Genomic DNA, 17,886 nt, shown 5'->3' on the forward strand with positions numbered 1-17,886 from the left:
AACGACTTTGGTGTGGCACCAGGAGATAACCTCACCTGCTAAAGGATTCACTCAAGATTAAATCCATTGCATGTAACTTGAAGTAAAATAAATATTTAAAACAATCTATTCTCATGTTGAATTATTGAAATAAACTCTAGAGTGTGGGGTGCGAGAATCCAGTCATTTGTCTCTACCTCTGCCTGTACCTCTTATCTGTAGCAACTTATGCAAAATAAATATAAAGTGGATTTAGCATAAGGTCCTCTCTTTGACTGCCATTGTATTTAGTTCTTACATGCTTAGCATTTTACTATTGGTTCCGGTGATGATAAAGAAGAAAAGCATCATTAATCTTATATTAGTTGTGAATCAAGAGAAACTCTAATTTATATAAAAAGAGATCAGTCTTCTCTCCATGAGGCATCTTTTGAATTATAGTTTAGAGGAATAAAATCGTGAGGTCCATAAGTTAAAATGGACAATACTCCATATATCGAATTATAAGCCTTTGGTCATAACAAATCCTATAAAATTATACTAATATTTTTGATATGCTTCTACTTGTTTATGCACATAGCTGTATCTATTTTGTAGTTAATATATAGTTGAATTTTTACAACATTTGTCGTGGAAACATGCCATGCTTAAAAACTTAAAAATGCGATCTTACCTGAAGTGCTTCAATAGGATGATGCACAAATACCTCATAAGCAGCGCACTGGACATACGTGATGCTGTTAGCATAAAATTTGTGATAATTAAACCACTCGAACATAAATCATGATGGAATGTATCGAAGGTGTCCTATTTGAACAGATCATTTGTGCTATTTTGTGACATTGCAGCATTGTTATATGGCATCTCATCCAAAATTGACAGAAAGTTACATCCATATAGAATTTTGCATTGGTACGTGATAATTCCACTTAGTTCGGACCACTTTAGTTCTTAATCTTACCTAATCTTAGTTCGGACGGTATGGCATGCATTTGGTACGGGACATTACAGGTTGATATAAAAACCTTGCTACCATGGTTAACAGCCAAATTTCTTGGGCCAGCAATGAAAACTGCAATATCTCAAATTATCTGTTTTCTTTGTTCCTTTTCTCAACCTCTCAAGAGTCTCATGAGGCTTCTGGATGTAATTACAAACCCGCAACATAGTTTTTCTAAGACCACAACCTTTCTGAAACCCTTCTGTGTCTAAATATCTTCTATCCTTGTCACGTGCAAATCACATGGAAGATTTTATCCGAACTAATTGCGGGATTTGGAATTTGAATTTTTTTTTTATCACATGCCATGCACGTACGATCGAGGACAATGGAGGCCAGTCTCTCCCTCTCTATCGTTTTCTCTAAGGCTAAAGCCATCAGAGTAACCGACAGCAGGTGGCGGTGGCAAAGGCAGGTGAGGAGCGCCGGCCACCGCTAAAACTATGATGACTTCGAACGGTGGAGACCACGCATTTATTGAATACCTATGGCCTCTGCAAGCTGCGCGTCATTTTCTTCTTGATTTAAATAAACATCAGCAAAGAAAAAAATATAAAAGTATCAAAAAAAAGATTATCTCTTTTTAATATAAGATAAATTTAAGATCAAAAATTTTAAAAATATCTGAGAAGAAAGAAATTTTGAGTTTTCCTCCAAAACCCTAATATCATGTACAAATGAATAGCTTGAATGGAAGAGTTACGCACTAGCCGTGTAATATTTTTTTTTAACTATGTTACTGTGTTGCACTATTGCTATTCTAGCTCGCAACGACTGCCAAGTCTCCGTCAACTCCTTCCACACGTCACCAAGATGCTTCCAAATCTCATGTAACATGCATGCGTCCATCTGTTCACTAAAATGTGACATGATGAACTTGTAAAACAGTAATATAATACAAAAATCTCATCTAAAAAAAAATGACATACACTGCTGATGTATGATTTCTTCCTCCTTAAGCTTAGATTTCCGCATATACGTACTCTTGCAACGACTGCACTTGGTCAAGTCATCCAGAAGTTGGCAAGATGCTTCCTACTCCCTGCCCTTCTTTCTTTTTTTGTTTTATTTTGTTTTTTTTTTTTTTTTTGTCTATAAATGCTCCTTATCTTCAATTCCATGACTCCATCCACCTATAGAGAAGAGCAAACAAAATGGCACGTAGTGCAATCTTATTCCAGCTGACCCTCCTACTTGCCGGCCTAATCTCCACCACTGCCCAGAATTGCGGGTGCTCGCCGGACCTCTGCTGCAGCCAGTATGGCTACTGCGGCACTGGCAGCCAGTACTGCGGTGCGGGCTGCCGCGAGGGGCCCTGAGACGCCTCGCCGGCCACCAGCGGCATCTCGGTCGCCGATCTTGTCACCCAGCAGTTCTTCGACGGCATCATGAACCAGGCCTCAAGTAATCCATGCCCTGGCAAGAGCTTCTATACGAGGCAGACGTTCCTTGACGCTTTGGGGTCATACCCATAATTTGGCCAGGACGGGTCCGACGACACTGCTAAGCAGGAGGTTGCTGCTTTCTTTGCCCATGTCACCCATGAGACCGGATGTAAGTTCTCTACCAGCCAGAGTTTTTAATTGAAGTTTAATTGTTGCATATTTTTGTAGTAGCAAATGCGCAGTTAGTCTCTTATGTTGAGACAACATTTGGGATCGTTGTCACCTTTTTCTTTTTTCTAAACAATTTTGAAAATAAAAATTGTTTGTAACATGTTTATAATTTTTGGTAGTAAAAATTTATTGCTTTTGTGAACAAAAGCAAGAAATAGCAAAATTTGTGCATAAATAATATGTTGGATATCAATCTCTATGTGATAATCCAGTAACTTGCAAGAAAAAAATTATAAAATATCAAAAATGATAGCATTAGTGATAATATTTATATCAATATTATCATAAATCTTAATGATAACATTGTCATCACTAATAGTGATATAATTTTTATGACAACAGATCGTCGTTACTATTATTATATATATTAGTGACAATAATATCATTATCATTGAGTTGACTTATTATGATCAATTTTGAAAATTGTCATTAATATATTAGTAGCTCGAGTATTAGTAATAACGAAGAATGATCTAAAATATTATTATTAAAATTATTAGTGACGATATTTTATATTTTTAATAATAATGATTATTATCACTAAAAATCTAATTTCTGACAGATAGAATCTAAATTATTTTCCTCCTTCTAAGCAGATCTGTGCTTCATAGAAGAGAGCAACCAATCCAACGACTATTGTAATGATAAAGACTATCCTCAATACCCATGTGCCCAAGGGAAGAAGTACTATGGCCGTGGCCCTCTTCAACTGACCTGGAACTATAACTACGGTGCCGCTGGACAAAGCAGTGGATTTGAGGGCTTGAACTCACCCGAGACTGTGGCTACTGATGCCAATATATCATTCAAGACCGCCTTGTGGTTTTGGATGGTAAATGTGCACTCTGTCATAAGCCAAGGGTTTGGAGCCACAATTGAGAAGATTAACAGCCAAGAATGTAATGGAGGACAACCAGCTGAGATGAATGCCCGGGTTCAACTTTACCAGCAGTATTGCAACGACTTTGGTGTGGCCCCAGGAGATAACCTCACTTGCTAGAGGATTCACTCTAGATTAAGTCCACTTTATGTAACTTGAAGGGAAGGTGGGAGCCTCCAGTTATTTGTCTCCACCTCTACCTCTACCTCTACTCTTATTTCTACTGTAGCAACTTATACAAAATAAATATAAAGTGGACCTAGTACAGATCCTTTCTTCAACTGCCATAATGCCATTTTGTATCTAGTTCTTACATGCTTAGCATTTTGTTATGAATCTGCTAATGTTTTCTATATGCTTCTACTAGTTTCTTGACATAGCTCTATCTATCTTGCAGTTAACAATTGAGTTTTTACAGCTTTTGTCACAGAAACATGCCGTGCTTAAAAAATTAAAAATGCAGTCTTACTTGAAGTGCTTCAATAGGATGATGTGCAAATGCCTCATAAGTAGGGCTTTGGACATACATACTGCTCTTAGCACAAATTTGTGATAATTCAACAACTTGAACATAAATCATGATGGAATGTATTGAAAGTGTCCTATTTGAACTGATCATTTGTGCTAGTTTATGACATTTCAGCTTTGTTATATGACATCTCATCCATCTAACATTGGCAGAAAGTTACATCCATATAGAATTTTGCATTGGCATTGATTTTGGACTATACACAATAATGCCCCTTAGTTTGGACCAGTTTAGTCCATATAGCTTGCCTAATCTCGATGGTATATTGATATCTTACAAGTATAGTATGGTATACATTTGGTACGGAACATTACAAGTTGATACAAAAACTTTGCTACCATGGTTAACAGCCAAATTTCTTGGGCCAGCAATGAAAACTACATAACACACCTTCAATCTAATATCTCAAATTTTCAGTTTTCTTTGTTCCTTTTCTCAACCTCTCAAGAGTCTCATGAGGTTTCTGGATGTAATTACAAACCCGCATCATAGTTTTCCTAAGACCACGGCCTCTCTGAAACCCTTCCGCGTCTAAATGTCCTTTATCCTTACCACGTGCAAATCACGTGGAAGATTTTATCTGAACTAAATATGGCAATTGGATTGCCGTTATCAAGTGAATTTTTTTTTTATCACATGCCACGCACGTGCATAATTCCAGGGAAGAGAACCCAGACCCTCTCACCTGTCTCTTGCGGACCCCTCTTTCTTCTCTAGCATTCTCTCTGGGTCTCTCCGGCGGCTCTCTCAATCTCCAACCATCCTCCCTCCGGCGGCCGGGGACTACGGCGGTGGCGCGGGTGGAGGCGATCGAGGACAACGGAGGTCAGTCTCTCTCTCTCTATCGTTTTCCCTATGGCCGCATCGACCGGAGGGACCGGTAGCGGGCTGCGGCGGTAGAAGCAGGCGGGGCGCAGAGGAGGTACGGCAGGGCCGTCGGGTTAGCCTGGCTGGAGGCGTGGCATGTGGGAGTAGAGTGTTCCCGCGGAGCGCCGGCCACCGCCGGAACTCCGGCGACTTAGGGTGGTGGAGACCGCCCGTTTATCGAAGGCCTGCGGCCTCTGCAAGCGGCGCGTCGTTTCCTGTGGCAACACCTTCGTGGTGGCTGCTTCTAGATCACAACCCCTTGGCTTAAAAATCCGATTTTTATTCTGGGAAAATCGATCTTTTGCGTTCTTCGGTTTCAAAATACCAGAAGAATTCGTTTTTTATTTTCATGCTGGTGATCTCTTTGGGAAAGTTGGAGATGCCCAAGTGAACACCTTTGGTACTGCCTTTAAAAAAAAACTTTTGCTACTTTGTAGCAATAGAGTACTTCTAGAAAAAATATTAAATATCTGGTAATAGAAAAGTGCTGCATTAAGAAGAAAAGTTTACTTCTAGGAGAAGTTAGAAAACCTAACTTCTGGCTTCTGCTTCTCTTTCTGTAAAGCAGATGCAACATCCAACATGCCCAGGCTCAAACTTGGACCCTCCAATTCCTTTTGCTTCCAGCCTTTGAGCAATAAGCTTAAACTTACTGTATATTGTTTCTCCAGAAACGATGCAGTAGTTTGAGATTAATGACCCAATTTCGAGTTATTATCCCCATTCTTGATTGGAAGGTGTTTTTTTTTTATAATTTTTTTCCTTTTTTTTTTTAAATGATATAATTTCAAGCATGTTGATCTCTTGCAAAATTTAAGAAGTGGTTGTGAGATGAAAGGAAGTGATTTGAGAAATTTTATGGTATGTAGGTAAAGGAAGAGGTTAGGGGGATACAAGGGAGGAGGAAAAGATGAACAAGGATAAGATTTTTAAGTTGGCAAAGGGCTTCAGGGGGAGGGCAAAGAACTGCATAAGGATAGCAAGGGAGAGGGTGGAGAAGGCCTTGCAGTACTCCTACAGAGATCGCCGCAACAAGAAGAGGGACATGCGCTCCCTCTGGATCGAGCGGATCAATGCTGGCACACGCTTGCATGGGGTAATGTTGAATTATCATTTCTTTTTGAGAATAAGTTGAAGTAAAATAATTATAATTCTGACTTTTTCCCTTTCGAAATATATAGTTCTCTTGTTATCAATGCCAGAAGTTTATATATTTTCATTGAAAGTTTTGACATGTGCCTTGTCTTGGGTATGTTCTTTGTTTATGCTTCATAAAGGGGTTGTTATCATAGAGACTGCTTATAGGGAATACATGTAAAATAGCTTATAATAATCATTTGAACAAGTCGTTTAGAAGTTTGTATGAACTAGAAAAACCTTTTCTACAAGGTGGAGGCTTAGCATTAAAAGGATGGCCAAACCCAAATCAGAGGATGGATGTCATGATGCTTGTTATCATAATTGTGGTCAAAGTTTCAAATGACCTCTAGCAAAGGTCGTGTCTTAAGGAAATGCTGATACATTGGTGTCTATCCATTACATTCCTTGGCGAGGACTTTCTTAAACTCTTGCTTACATACCTCTGGTGGTGTGATTGTTTCTAGTGGAAGCTTAGGCTCTATCTTATATAATGTTTATGTTCCTTAACCAAACACCTTTGCTCAGGTGAATTCTTCATTATGCTGCTTTTTTTATATCATCAGTTGTATATTGTGAATCATGATATTGTATAAATGATTTGGGAAATTCTTTGTACACCGCACTCGGTGTAGAAAAAATATACCACCCCACCTGATTGGCCCACGTAGTCACCGCTTTCCAACACATATTTAATGTCCATATTTTCGCTTTTTTATTTGAAATCTTGAATGACGAAAATGCCTTTCGTCTTCTGAAAAAATTATGTCATCCTACGCTCAAATTATTATATCATGCATAGGATGTTATACTTTTTCTTTCAGAAATCATAAAGTGGAAATGGCATTTTTGTTATTGAAAATTTATAAAATTTTTAAATGAAGAAAATATTCCTCCCTTTTTTATGACATCCTATGGAAAAATTATGATATCCCATGCAGGAAGTCATAATTTGAGCGCAGGATATCATAATATTGCCATAAAATGTCATAAGTTTTTTCAGAAAAGGAGGACATTTTCGTCATTCAAAATTTCGAATGAAAAAATGGAATTATAGGTATTAAATGCGTATTGGAAAGTGGTGACTACGTGGCTTAATCAGATAGGACGGTGTATTTTTTCTACACCGTGTACGGTATACGAAAAATTTCTCAAATGATTTATTGTGTGTTTGGCTTCTGCACAGAACTTAGGTAGTCAGCAATATCTTAGAAGCATACTTATTTTCAATTTTTTCTTTAGGAGAATATTAATATAGGAGGCTGTCTTATCTTATTGGGGCACATACATCCCTTAATAGAACTTTAGCTTTACACTTTAATCTGCAAAGGTGCTCTAAACTAACCTTAAAACATTCAATAAAATTGTGGACTTCCTCAAATACTAGAAAAAAGGGGAAGAATTATAAGAAAATGGTAAGTTCCTGAACAACTCCTCAATCAGATTTGGCATATTTCAAGGAGTGCAACAACCGAAAGAGCAATGAAACAACAAAACTTGTTGGAAATACAATCTGCTTTAAAAGTACTTCTGTGCTTGAAATAAATGTGTGATTTTAAAATGTCCAAAATATTCTGTAGAACTTATAGGATCTGGACCTACCTATGGATTTTAATGTGCATAAATCTGTTTAATGAACTTTTAATATAAGTCAGACTTCCAAAAGTCATCCAAATATTAACCAAGGATGGTTTGCATAAAACAAACAAGAAAAATTCTACTTCCTGATGGATTCTGCATTCTTTGGACAAATAGTACCATGAAAAGCTCTCTGCCTTTCACATGATACTTTTCTTTACTGTGCATGTGTTGCTTTCCTTGAATCTGCTATACAAAAAGTACCCTTTTCTCAGATTTTTCCTTTTTCCCCAATGATAAGTTTGTGTTGATGAGCAATGATGAAAACTCTTGTTATTGAAACTGGAGTGTTCTTGGTATGGAAGTCGTCATAATACTAGTCATGAAGAAATGCAATCTATTATACATTGCCAACTCGGAAGGCCCTTATATACCTCTTGTGTTCAAGTTTCAAGTCATTATCAAGGTCAGTGCATCTCCAATAGGTACATATTAAGGTGTCTCTGAACAGATATTGTATGGACAAAAGAAGTGGATTCGTATGCCCTCTGATGTCCATGTCAATGAGAACAAGTAGTACCATTTTGCTGCAGTCTTTGCACAGCCAATCACTGGACTGATTAAACACTTGCTGAATGTCAAAGTTTTCACTCTACTCTGCCTTTCTTTATTCCTCATTGTTCACAATAAAATGTAGCTATACCCACCATTTAGTCATAGATATGTGGAGGCAAACTGAACAAGCAGAAGCAAAGGGAGACAAAGTCTTCACTGAAGAAGCTCTTGCTATTTTTTATCGTGATATGAATTAGTGCGATAGTTTTGCATGGTATCTATCACAAAAATCTGATAAGGTTGCCAAAATACTACTTGTTGTGGTTTTGCCAGGTGAATTATGGTAATTTTATGCATGGATTGATGAAGGAGAACATCCAACTGAACAGGAAAGTGCTATCAGAGCTGTCAATGCATGAGCCATATAGTTTTAAGGCACTGGTTGACATTTCTCGCAATGCATTTCCAGGAAACAAGGTCCCAAAGAAGGAAGGTCTATCCACTGTTTTGTGAGAATCTCTGGTTTTAGATGTTCTGTTGAACCTCTGTATTTCTTTGTCTTAGTCCAAAACCAGGACCAGGATCGTCTAGACTTGGGGAATGTTGTAGATCTTGTTCTTTTATTCATATTGTGACCATCGCTTTGCATATGGGAAGCATCAATCTGGTATTATACAGAACCATTTTGTCTCTTCAACATATTTCACTTGATATAAACAATGTTGAGTTATTGATATGAGTTGTTACATTTGCTGAACTGAACAGCCTTCTTTGGAATCTTTGGATCTGGTTGGGGTGGGGGGCATCATGTCAATTTGTTAAGAGAAAAGAAAATTTAGCTCTTATCAAGGTTTTAAATTTTATAGAATGGAGCTGTTCTGATTTTCCTATGAAACGAGATATGCTACTATTCTTTTCCATGCCGACAGTTGGGACAGAAAATATTCCAAAACATTCCGATTGGGTTGCTGAGATGATGGTGGGATGATCATGTCCCGATATATGGGATGGTATCCAGTTTCAATGTTTTGTAGGACGTCTTATCGGGATATGAATTTTTGGCTCTTACATAATATGACACTAAGTAGTTTATTGTTAGTCCTAGACAGAGTTAGGTAGTCTTTTTCGCATGTTATTGATATATCTATTTTTGCATAGAGAATACTTAAATTTTCACAGCTTATTAGATCTTTGTTGCTAAAAAAGGAAAATGACATGCTTAAAAACTTAAAAATTAATCTGCATGCTTAAAAACTTAAAAAATTAATCTCACTTAAAGTGCTTCAATAGGATAATGCGCAAATGTCTCGTAACTAGGGCATCGGCCGTATGAATTGTAAAATTTGTATTAAATGACATAAATCATAAGGGAATATATTGAATGTGTCCTGCTTGAAAATTTGAAATAGTTATTGTCTTCTGCACATCAGATGAAGCTTTATACTACAATTAAGCAAATCAATTTTGTTAAGAACAATAATTTGATCAGATGCAAGTCCATATGCATAGAAATTACGCCAAGCAATATAAAGGATAACAAAAACACGAAAGCAACATAGCATGAACATTACAAGGATAAATAGCAAATGAAAATCGTGGGAAGTTCCCTTAGATAAATGAAGGTAGTTAAATAAGAGAAATATAGTGACCAAATAATCAAGTATATACAAAGTTGTAACTGGTAAAACAGGTTAGCATGCTACCACATAATGATACAATTTCCAAGTTGCACTTATTTTATCGTGTCCAAGGTTCATCATAGCAACCTTACACCAAGCACCCATATCTGACATCTGAAAAATTAAAAGACATTTCCACCGGCTAGTGTCCAGAAATTTAGCATTAGCTAACATCTAGAAAGTGAAGACATGAGGGTATAAATGCCTGGATTTTGTGTGGCTGGGAGAACCAGTCCCAACACATCAAACTTCTCAGAGCCTATCATCTTGTTAATCAACATAGCATATATTAATAGTCTAATATTAGTAAATACAGTAACAGTTGTGTGTTAAAATCAACACCATCCACACACAGAAAAAGCACCTATGGACATACCATATCGCCAGGCAAATTGTTAAAACCTGCAAACATATAACTGTATCCACAACAATTGAGGAAACAAGTTTGAGTATAAAGAACTGTTGTTTTTCTACAAGCCTTGTCACAGTTGATAGCCACAATGGATATGACTGCATGAAATACGTCTAAATGATTTTGCGCAGAAGGATACATCTTGCTTTCGGGTTCCATCTGATGGTATTATAAGGACCTTAACCAAGATCCAGCAGTGGATTGCATTTCTTGTCATAAGTTGTTGCTTTTGCAGGCATGACTGAAACAAGCGAAGGAACACTGTAATAAAAGCAAGATATGCATCATGTAATAAATCAAAGCAATGCAATGCAGAAAAGGGAATAGAATGAAAGAATTGAGAGGTTAGATCCATAAAGAACAGCAAATTCAGAACCTGAAGAAGACCACTGGACATCATGAACAGGCCCCTATGTATCTCTGCTTCATTCCTATGATCAGCAATGCCACATAAATACATCGACAACAGTGATGGTAAGAGTCAGAAATTAGAAAAGGAAAAAACATGCAGAGGAACAAGTCCTTCATGAGTTCCGTTGGTTGTCAGGTAATTCAACTTAGATTCACCATAATAATTCTGGTTGCTTTTGTCCACATCAGGCTGGGCCATAGCAAGATTCCCTATAGAGCCATAGTTCCACTGCAATTACACAGTAGAACAACCCAAAAAGCTTTCCCCCGTGACAGGCTTAGACTATGCTTATTACAAGAAAAGATTTGAACACTGGCTGGGATACCCTGAGCAAGAGGATAATTGAAGTCAGGTGCAATTTACTTATGAAATGCTTACCTCCATGGACCAAGATGACTGACCCTAGATTCTGCCACAGATGAGACCCCGGAGCTTTCAAAGGCTCCACTGAAAACCATTCCAGGTATCCTAACCTGTAAGAATAAAAAAGTTGCATCTCATTTGTGGCCATCCTGCAGGCAGCAGATTCATCAAAGCTTAACTGAATTGATGGCCTGAGGGATTGAGTAATCAAACAATTAAATGAAACATGTAGATCAAAATCTCTGGTAGCATGTGATTTACAGTATTTTAACAGACCATGTGGTTTTTAGACCTACTCTTTTGAAATTGTTGATAGACGGGAACAGCTGTCTCTAATTCCAACAGCACAACATTTTTTATCTTCCAGTCTAATGGATTTCCGGAGCGTCTGAAGGCAGGTTCCCCGTGGAGACAGAATGGCAGCAAGAAGAGAAGGAATCTCAAAGGATCTGATCTCAATGAACCTAGAGCAATCATAAACACCAAAAAAACAGAAGCTTTTAATGAACATAAGCTTTGACCCATTCTTGCTGAGCTTTGCACTAGTACAGTTAACTCTCTCAAGATTAACATGTGCTTGGCCATCACTGAGTTGGGGTCCTTTCCAAATTGTTAATCCTTAAGGTTCTCGAACCATAAGTAACCATGAAGAAAAAAGTAAGGAATAATCAAACAGCAAGAAAAATTAGCTACACAAAAGCAACAAAAAGTTACCTAAAATCTGCAGGATTAGTGATTGATCCATTGACATTATTAGCTCTGAGTGTTAATTTAGACCACAAATGGTCAAGAATGGAAGGACATGCCAACTTCAAAAAATCTCCCAGCTATTTCTTCTAAGCCAGAAGATTAGGATTCCAGTACCTGTTATTCACGAATAGGTGTCGCTTTATCCTAAAATGACAATAATCTGATAACAAGCTAGTTCTGAGTCTGCCATATCTGGTGGGTTTTTGCATAGTTAGTTCCATTCAGTTCCATTACTTGGAAACTTACCAACTTCGATCATCTATAATCAACCTGAAACTGTAATGGTCCAAGTCCAGTTTCTATTGATTTTGAGTGTTCCATTTCTTTTCTCCCATAACATTGTTTATCTAATTAGTATTTGAGGTTCCAAGTTGGGTTTATTGCTCTCCAAGGAGGCTCATACCAGATCCAGTTATCAACCAGGTCTGTTCTGGATTTTCAGCTATGAACCAGGGGGGGCCTACTTATTACCTGAAACATGACAGAATGTGGAGACAAACCAAACCCAATGCATCCAGGCTCAGATCAGATCTATAGAACTCTGATGGACTTTGCTTGATTTCTTCCCGAATTATGCAAACACATTCGATTTCCTTAACTGCTGGTAGAGGACACATATGAACCCATAAAAAAATCTTGCTGCTTAAACCATAAGCATATGCTCATGTGAACACAATCCAGAGCCCTATACAGGAACAAAGTTACAGGAGAATCAATCATGTAATAAAGGCACGCAGCAAGAAGCTGTTTCAATAGAATGCATCTTAGTTCTATGATTACATTTTTCCTGCTTTTTTACACCTTTTTCAATTTTTGAAGATCTGATGTTCCTTACTGAAATATTACAGCAGAAGTTGACATAAGCTGACATAATGTATTCTCAAGGATAAGCAAGAAAAGATTCCGAAAGTTGCCATATTTCATAACAGTATAAAGGCTTTATTTGATGCACAAAGCACCTTTTGAAAGCAAACAAGCAAGGCTGAAGGCACAAAGAAATCAGCTTTCAGAATGTAGGAGGACGATCTGAAGAACAAGATAAAGTTGAAGCAACTGAAATGGAATCAAGATACTAATTGATAACATCAACATCATATCCTTGAATAAAGTCATCCAAAAGAGGACATGTCTAATGACCTTAGAATTCTACTTCTAATCCAAAAACCAAATTTCAGGTCCCTAGTCCATGTCCAAATTTACTTCACCGCATAATGCAATGGTGCTTATATAAAATAGAACCCTGTCAGCTAGTGCTGTACAGAACCAAAATTTAAATAGAACTCCATAAAAAGGTAAGCTATGAGCGAGCTTGTTAAGTTTCAGCTTAGATTATCTTCTTTTAAGGATCTATGGAAAATCAGAGGAATATCAAACATCATTGATATTGTGATGTTACATCGAGCACAATAACCAGAAGCAACAAATTAGTGGCCTATTAGTAATGAGGTTTTAATTGGGTTAAAATGAAGCTCAACATTGATCAACCATAACCTGATCCATTGCCAGACCCATTGCTGTGAAAGAACTTTGCTGCAAAATGCCTTCTTTTACCCATAATTAATCATACTTGTTGCTTTTCTGTGCATGTTAAATGCCATTTTGTGATGATCAATTGCTGTAGCACAAAGGGGAAGGCAAAAGCATGCCAACTACAAGGGCTGAGAGTGGATTCAAATTTTCCTAATTTCTAATAACACCCAGCTAAGAAAGGCTCACTATCTTAGTGATTATTATCACAACTAGTTTATGTTCCATCCAGGTCACTTGTAGGATCATGCAAGGCATATTACCAATTACTCATTCACTATAGGCACAAAATGGTGGCAATTTTATTGCCAACCCTCCAATCTTAACTGACCAGCTTCAAAAGAAAAGAAAGATAAACAAATATTGGGTGGAGGAAAGTAAGGAATCTTCTGATGCTAATTAATTCAATAATAGATTAGGATTCTCAAAGGAAAACCACAAATAAATATCCACTAAAAAGAAAAATGGTTCAACAAGAAGATAACCTAAAAACAGTTCAACTATGTGCTGCCTCCATATCATATTCAGCCATCGACATAGTTCAAAATCCAACATGATGTGACATTCACAACCACCATGACAATTAGAGAAGACAAACTAAGAGTCTGGAATAAGCAAGGAAAGGACGTATGCCCTCCTCATATCCTCAGGAATGGAGAAGAAGTACTCAACCTCATTGTTGTCTTTAATAATCTTCCTTCCAATAGCAAACCTATCATCATCAGTTAGTCCCTCAATCTTAGAAAGCTCCTCATATATCTTTGATCTCTTTTCAACTATATCTCTCTCATCCTTGAAGCAACTAGTGAGCTCCCTGATATCCTCTTTAACACTTTGCATAATGCTGCTCAACTTTCCCAACTCAGATGCCAAGGCAGTAATCTCCATTCCTTGACCATGCTTTCGCCTTTTATTTCGAGGTTGTTTAGATGAGGATGATGTTGAATGTGAGGCTCGTTTTGTACGCTGCAGACTGAAACCGACGTCTGGGATCCAACTGCCATCTACTTCTCCACCTTCCTCAAGTTGTAGGCTCGGGTTTCCTGCATAAGCACTCACTGGGGTATCATCACTATCGTTTTGTGTGTCATCATCTTCGGCATACATAGAAGCTACGTAACAAGCCACTAGTGCATATGAATAGATAACAGCGAATGTCATGTTCATATAAATTGTCAAAACCATAGTACAAACTCGTTTTGCTCATTCTTCTATCCAAAGGAGGTCGAGCCATTTCTGCATATGTTCATTGTCACATAAACAGTCACATATTGCACCACACTTAAAAAAGAAAAATGGAACTACAAAAATACCAAGACAGTTCACACAATTTATGCCACTAAGCTAATTTTACATACTCTACCATCAAATAACATAAATACAATTTGATTTACCAGAAAAAAAAAATTGAATATATTAAAGCTAAATAACTGAAATAAAAAAAATGGAGATGGGGGGGAGAGAGATCATCAAACAAAAAGGATCACTCATTCTAGTTTTCCAGCTCAATCAAATAACAATTATGGCATAAAACAAGTATAACAAAAAAAAAAAAAAGGAATGCACAAAAGTTTATTCACAGCAAATAATCAATGAAAACTGGAAAAAAAATTGTATTTTCTCACCAAAACAAGACCTCCTTCTCACTATAAAATGCAACGCTAGGCAACAATCACTGCCGGTTTGCTAAATTGAGAGATTTTGGAGAAAACAAACCAAGAAATCAAAAGATCAAGCGTGGGGGTGGGTAGTAAGCATTCGTGGGTTTCAACAAAAAAAAAAACTGGGAGCATTTCTATCAAAAAAATGACAAGTTTAGATTCCCTCCACTCGGTAATCTGACGTGGGAACGAATACCACCCCCTGGTGATATTTGGCATGGGACCTAGGATTTATTTTCGCATGCCATATTAGCCCCAACCAAATGAACCCTTATAAGGTTTCTATCCCCAATGTCAACACTCCTGATTGATCTAAGAAAGACAAAATCAAAATTTGAATTACCAAGAAGCCAAGGAAAGGCTTGCCGCATCTAACTCTCAACATATGTCAACACCCTAAAACCCTGCAAAACTACAGTATCCAAATCAAATTTTCTAGGAAGAATAATGCTCTCCATGATGCGTCACCACTCACTGGCTCTCATCATCGACATCCTCTTCCTGATCACAGCTCCTCCATCCAAAGGGAACAACTCTACCTAGGTTGATGCAAGCAAAATGAATGATCAATTACATCAAAATTTGAGTAATTTCATTCACCAATTTCAACCCAGAGCTCTCTTCGCATGTAATTGTTTAATCGGCACCCAACCCAACACCGGCATCAATCCAACATCACATCCAAATAACCAGTGACCCAGAAAACAAACACATATATGAGATTAAAATGACAACCTTGGCATATATGAAACATCATATGGATGTTTCCAAGTGCGTAACACTAAGAAAATTTAGAGAGGGATATATATGAAATCGGCTTTCTAAAGTATACCAGGAATACCATTTGTTATCGAAAGAAGAAATGAAAAAAAAAAATGAGAATGGGGATTGCATGGGATCCTGTAGAGATGATTCAGAGGGTGATAAAACCGACCTGAACAGACGACGATTTTTCTTGGATTTTGACGGAGACAACTCCGCAGAGCAAGAAGATACCTTGACGTTAGAGAGAGAGACACAGAGAGGAGGGGGGCGGGGTTGGGTTGGAAGATGTTTCGGTCCATTTCGGCCTTAAAATGTGATCCAATTTGGACTTGAGATGGGTTCGGGCCCGGTAGCATTTAAGCTCAATTGTATCCCAGCCTAATTGGCTCGAATGTGGCATCCATCATGCATATGTGATTGTATGTATTGATACAACTATGTACATCTTTTGTTGTTTTTAGCATATAAATATGCGGCATGCACAGCATGCCGGATTAATTAAAATTGATCAGCGAAGAGTCAATGTGGGCGAGGTTGATCACTGTGAGAAATGATCCCACGAAGGGACTTGATGCCTTCAGAGGTTTTTACGATTTTCATTTGAGTGAAATGAAAAAACATGCAAAGAAAGAAGATGATAAAATCTATTGCATGGCTAAATCTCACAAGCAATATGATAAGGGATAAATTTAGAGTAAGTCGAACATTTCACTGGAAGGAAAACGGCAATGAGCCTGCTAGTATGACATTCATGTTGGCCCCTGGAAAACGAGCATCATTTGCTTTTATACCAAGTCAATTACTAATTTGCCTTTTGATACATAGTTGATTGATGATGCGCGTTGCTCAACCCATATGATAACACTTATAATAATATTTTTTCTTCGATGAGGCATTTTTGGGACTTGGAGAGTTAAGGTGGATGATGATGTTTCACAATGCACACTTCATTATTTTTGATGTATACAACTATAAAATACATAATTTGCCACAACAAAAAGAACACTTTCATTTTTTGTGTGATAGAAAATATAGGAGCATTTAGTTATGAATCAATAAGAAAAAATAATATTAATGCAATATGTTATTTTTCATAATGTATAATCGAGTTGATGGGGCTAAATCAAACACAACTTCCCTACTCTCACATTTTGGGTCATTTAAACAGAATTTTTGGCATAGCGAGCTAATTCTAATTTCTAGCTTATTTTTCAAGGATGAATCTAGAAGGTATAAATACCCAGTTTTGTTATATTTGTTAAACAAGATGGAGGAAAAAAAAATTTTTTTTTCTATCTATCTATTTATATCTATATCTATATCTACATGTATGCATGCATACATATATGTATGTATGTATATGCATGTGTGTGTATATATATATGTGTGTATATATGTATGTATGTGTGTATGTATGTGTATATATATATATATGTATGTATGTATATGTATATGTGTATGTGTGTGCGCGCGCGCGCGAGAGAGAGAGAGAGAGAGAGAGAGAAGATGGTCATGCATTTTACACAAGAATGCTGTGGGCATGGATAGGAGAGTGAGGATTGTAGCTGAGCACGAAGAAAAGAAAACGGGAGATGATGAGCCACGTGGTGAGACACATAGTCATGCAATGACAACTATAAATAAAAAGTCGGCGTTGGGACAGAGAGAATGCCATGGGCAAAAAGAGGAGAGTGATGGTAGAGCTGAGCACATAGAAAAGATGACTTCAATTGGTGAGCCACGTAGCCATGCAACAACAGTTTAAATAAAGACAAATGAAGAACTCTGTGGGCAAAGAAGGGAGCAACAATTTTTACATAAAAATTCGAGAACTAAATAAAGACAAATGAAGAACTCTCTGGGCAAGGATGGGAGAGTGGAGGTTTGGAGTTGAGCACAAAAGAAAGATGGTATCATTTGGTGAACCATGTGGTTAGCCGCGTACTCATGTTATGGTAACTTATAAATGAAGAGTCCAATAGTGAAACGAAAGATAAATGACATCGTAGCGAGCATTAAAAGAAGATGAGTCCAATTTGATAGATACGTAGCCATATAATGACACATGATTAGCTGGTATAATTATATTGGTAATGCCAGACACCATTAGTATGGTAAAAGAAGTCATTATGAAGATTGTTGGAGGAGAAAATTTTAGGTTAGAGTTGTTAAATTT

The 17,886-nt window shown here is 37.3% G+C and overlaps 2 protein-coding genes and 1 pseudogene across 4 annotated transcripts; 2 read left to right on the plus strand and 1 right to left on the minus strand.

Moving 5' to 3' along the window:
• The first annotated feature begins 2,064 nt into the window (after window positions 1-2,064).
• LOC109506242 (endochitinase EP3-like) lies at window positions 2,065-3,756 on the plus strand (annotated as a pseudogene).
• An 885-nt stretch (window positions 3,757-4,641) lies between these two features.
• Window positions 4,642-8,898, plus strand: LOC105051463 (uncharacterized). Of its 3 annotated transcripts, XM_073243259.1 has the most exons (4): window positions 4,681-4,829; window positions 5,440-5,608; window positions 5,741-5,967; window positions 8,475-8,898. In XM_073243259.1, exons 3-4 carry the CDS (start codon window positions 5,782-5,784, stop codon window positions 8,652-8,654), a joined length of 366 nt encoding a protein of 121 aa, XP_073099360.1. In that variant the 5' UTR covers window positions 4,681-4,829; window positions 5,440-5,608; window positions 5,741-5,781; the 3' UTR covers window positions 8,655-8,898. The 3 variants fall into 3 exon arrangements, with proteins under 3 accessions (XP_010930228.1, XP_010930227.1, XP_073099360.1); XM_010931926.4 differs by lacking the exon at window positions 5,440-5,608 and having other exon boundaries at window positions 4,642-4,926; XM_010931925.4 differs by lacking the exon at window positions 5,440-5,608 and having other exon boundaries at window positions 4,656-4,829.
• A 1,189-nt stretch (window positions 8,899-10,087) lies between these two features.
• Window positions 10,088-15,984, minus strand: LOC105051629 (uncharacterized). Its single transcript, XM_073243258.1, has 7 exons — window positions 15,880-15,984; window positions 14,479-14,520; window positions 13,957-14,327; window positions 11,023-11,117; window positions 10,609-10,663; window positions 10,372-10,473; window positions 10,088-10,222 (listed from the first exon to the last, which is right to left on the minus strand). Exons 2-7 carry the CDS (start codon window positions 14,516-14,518, stop codon window positions 10,124-10,126), a joined length of 762 nt encoding a protein of 253 aa, XP_073099359.1. The 5' UTR covers window positions 14,519-14,520; window positions 15,880-15,984; the 3' UTR covers window positions 10,088-10,123.
• Between the last annotated feature and the right edge of the window lie 1,902 nt (window positions 15,985-17,886).

This window comes from Elaeis guineensis, chromosome 9 (assembly GCF_000442705.2).
Source record: "Elaeis guineensis isolate ETL-2024a chromosome 9, EG11, whole genome shotgun sequence".
Classification (NCBI taxonomy): domain Eukaryota; kingdom Viridiplantae; phylum Streptophyta; class Magnoliopsida; order Arecales; family Arecaceae; genus Elaeis; species Elaeis guineensis.

Excerpts from the sequence above, each read along its gene's own strand:
- LOC105051463 (XM_010931926.4), top strand. The coding sequence starts at position 5,782 with ATGAACAAGGATAAGATTTTTAAGTTGGCAAAGGGCTTCAGGGGGAGG. Across the intron at positions 5,968-8,474 it reads CTGGCACACGCTTGCATGGG|GTGAATTATGGTAATTTTAT; the intron begins GTAATGTTGAAT and ends TGGTTTTGCCAG.
- LOC105051629 (XM_073243258.1), bottom strand. The coding sequence starts at position 14,518 with ATGGCTCGACCTCCTTTGGATAGAAGAATGAGCAAAACGA. Across the intron at positions 11,118-13,956 it reads TTATTAAAGACAACAATGAG|GTTAGGATACCTGGAATGGT; the intron begins GTTGAGTACTTC and ends TTATTCTTACAG. Across the intron at positions 10,223-10,371 it reads ATGGAACCCGAAAGCAAGAT|GTTTTAACAATTTGCCTGGC; the intron begins GTATCCTTCTGC and ends ATATGTTTGCAG.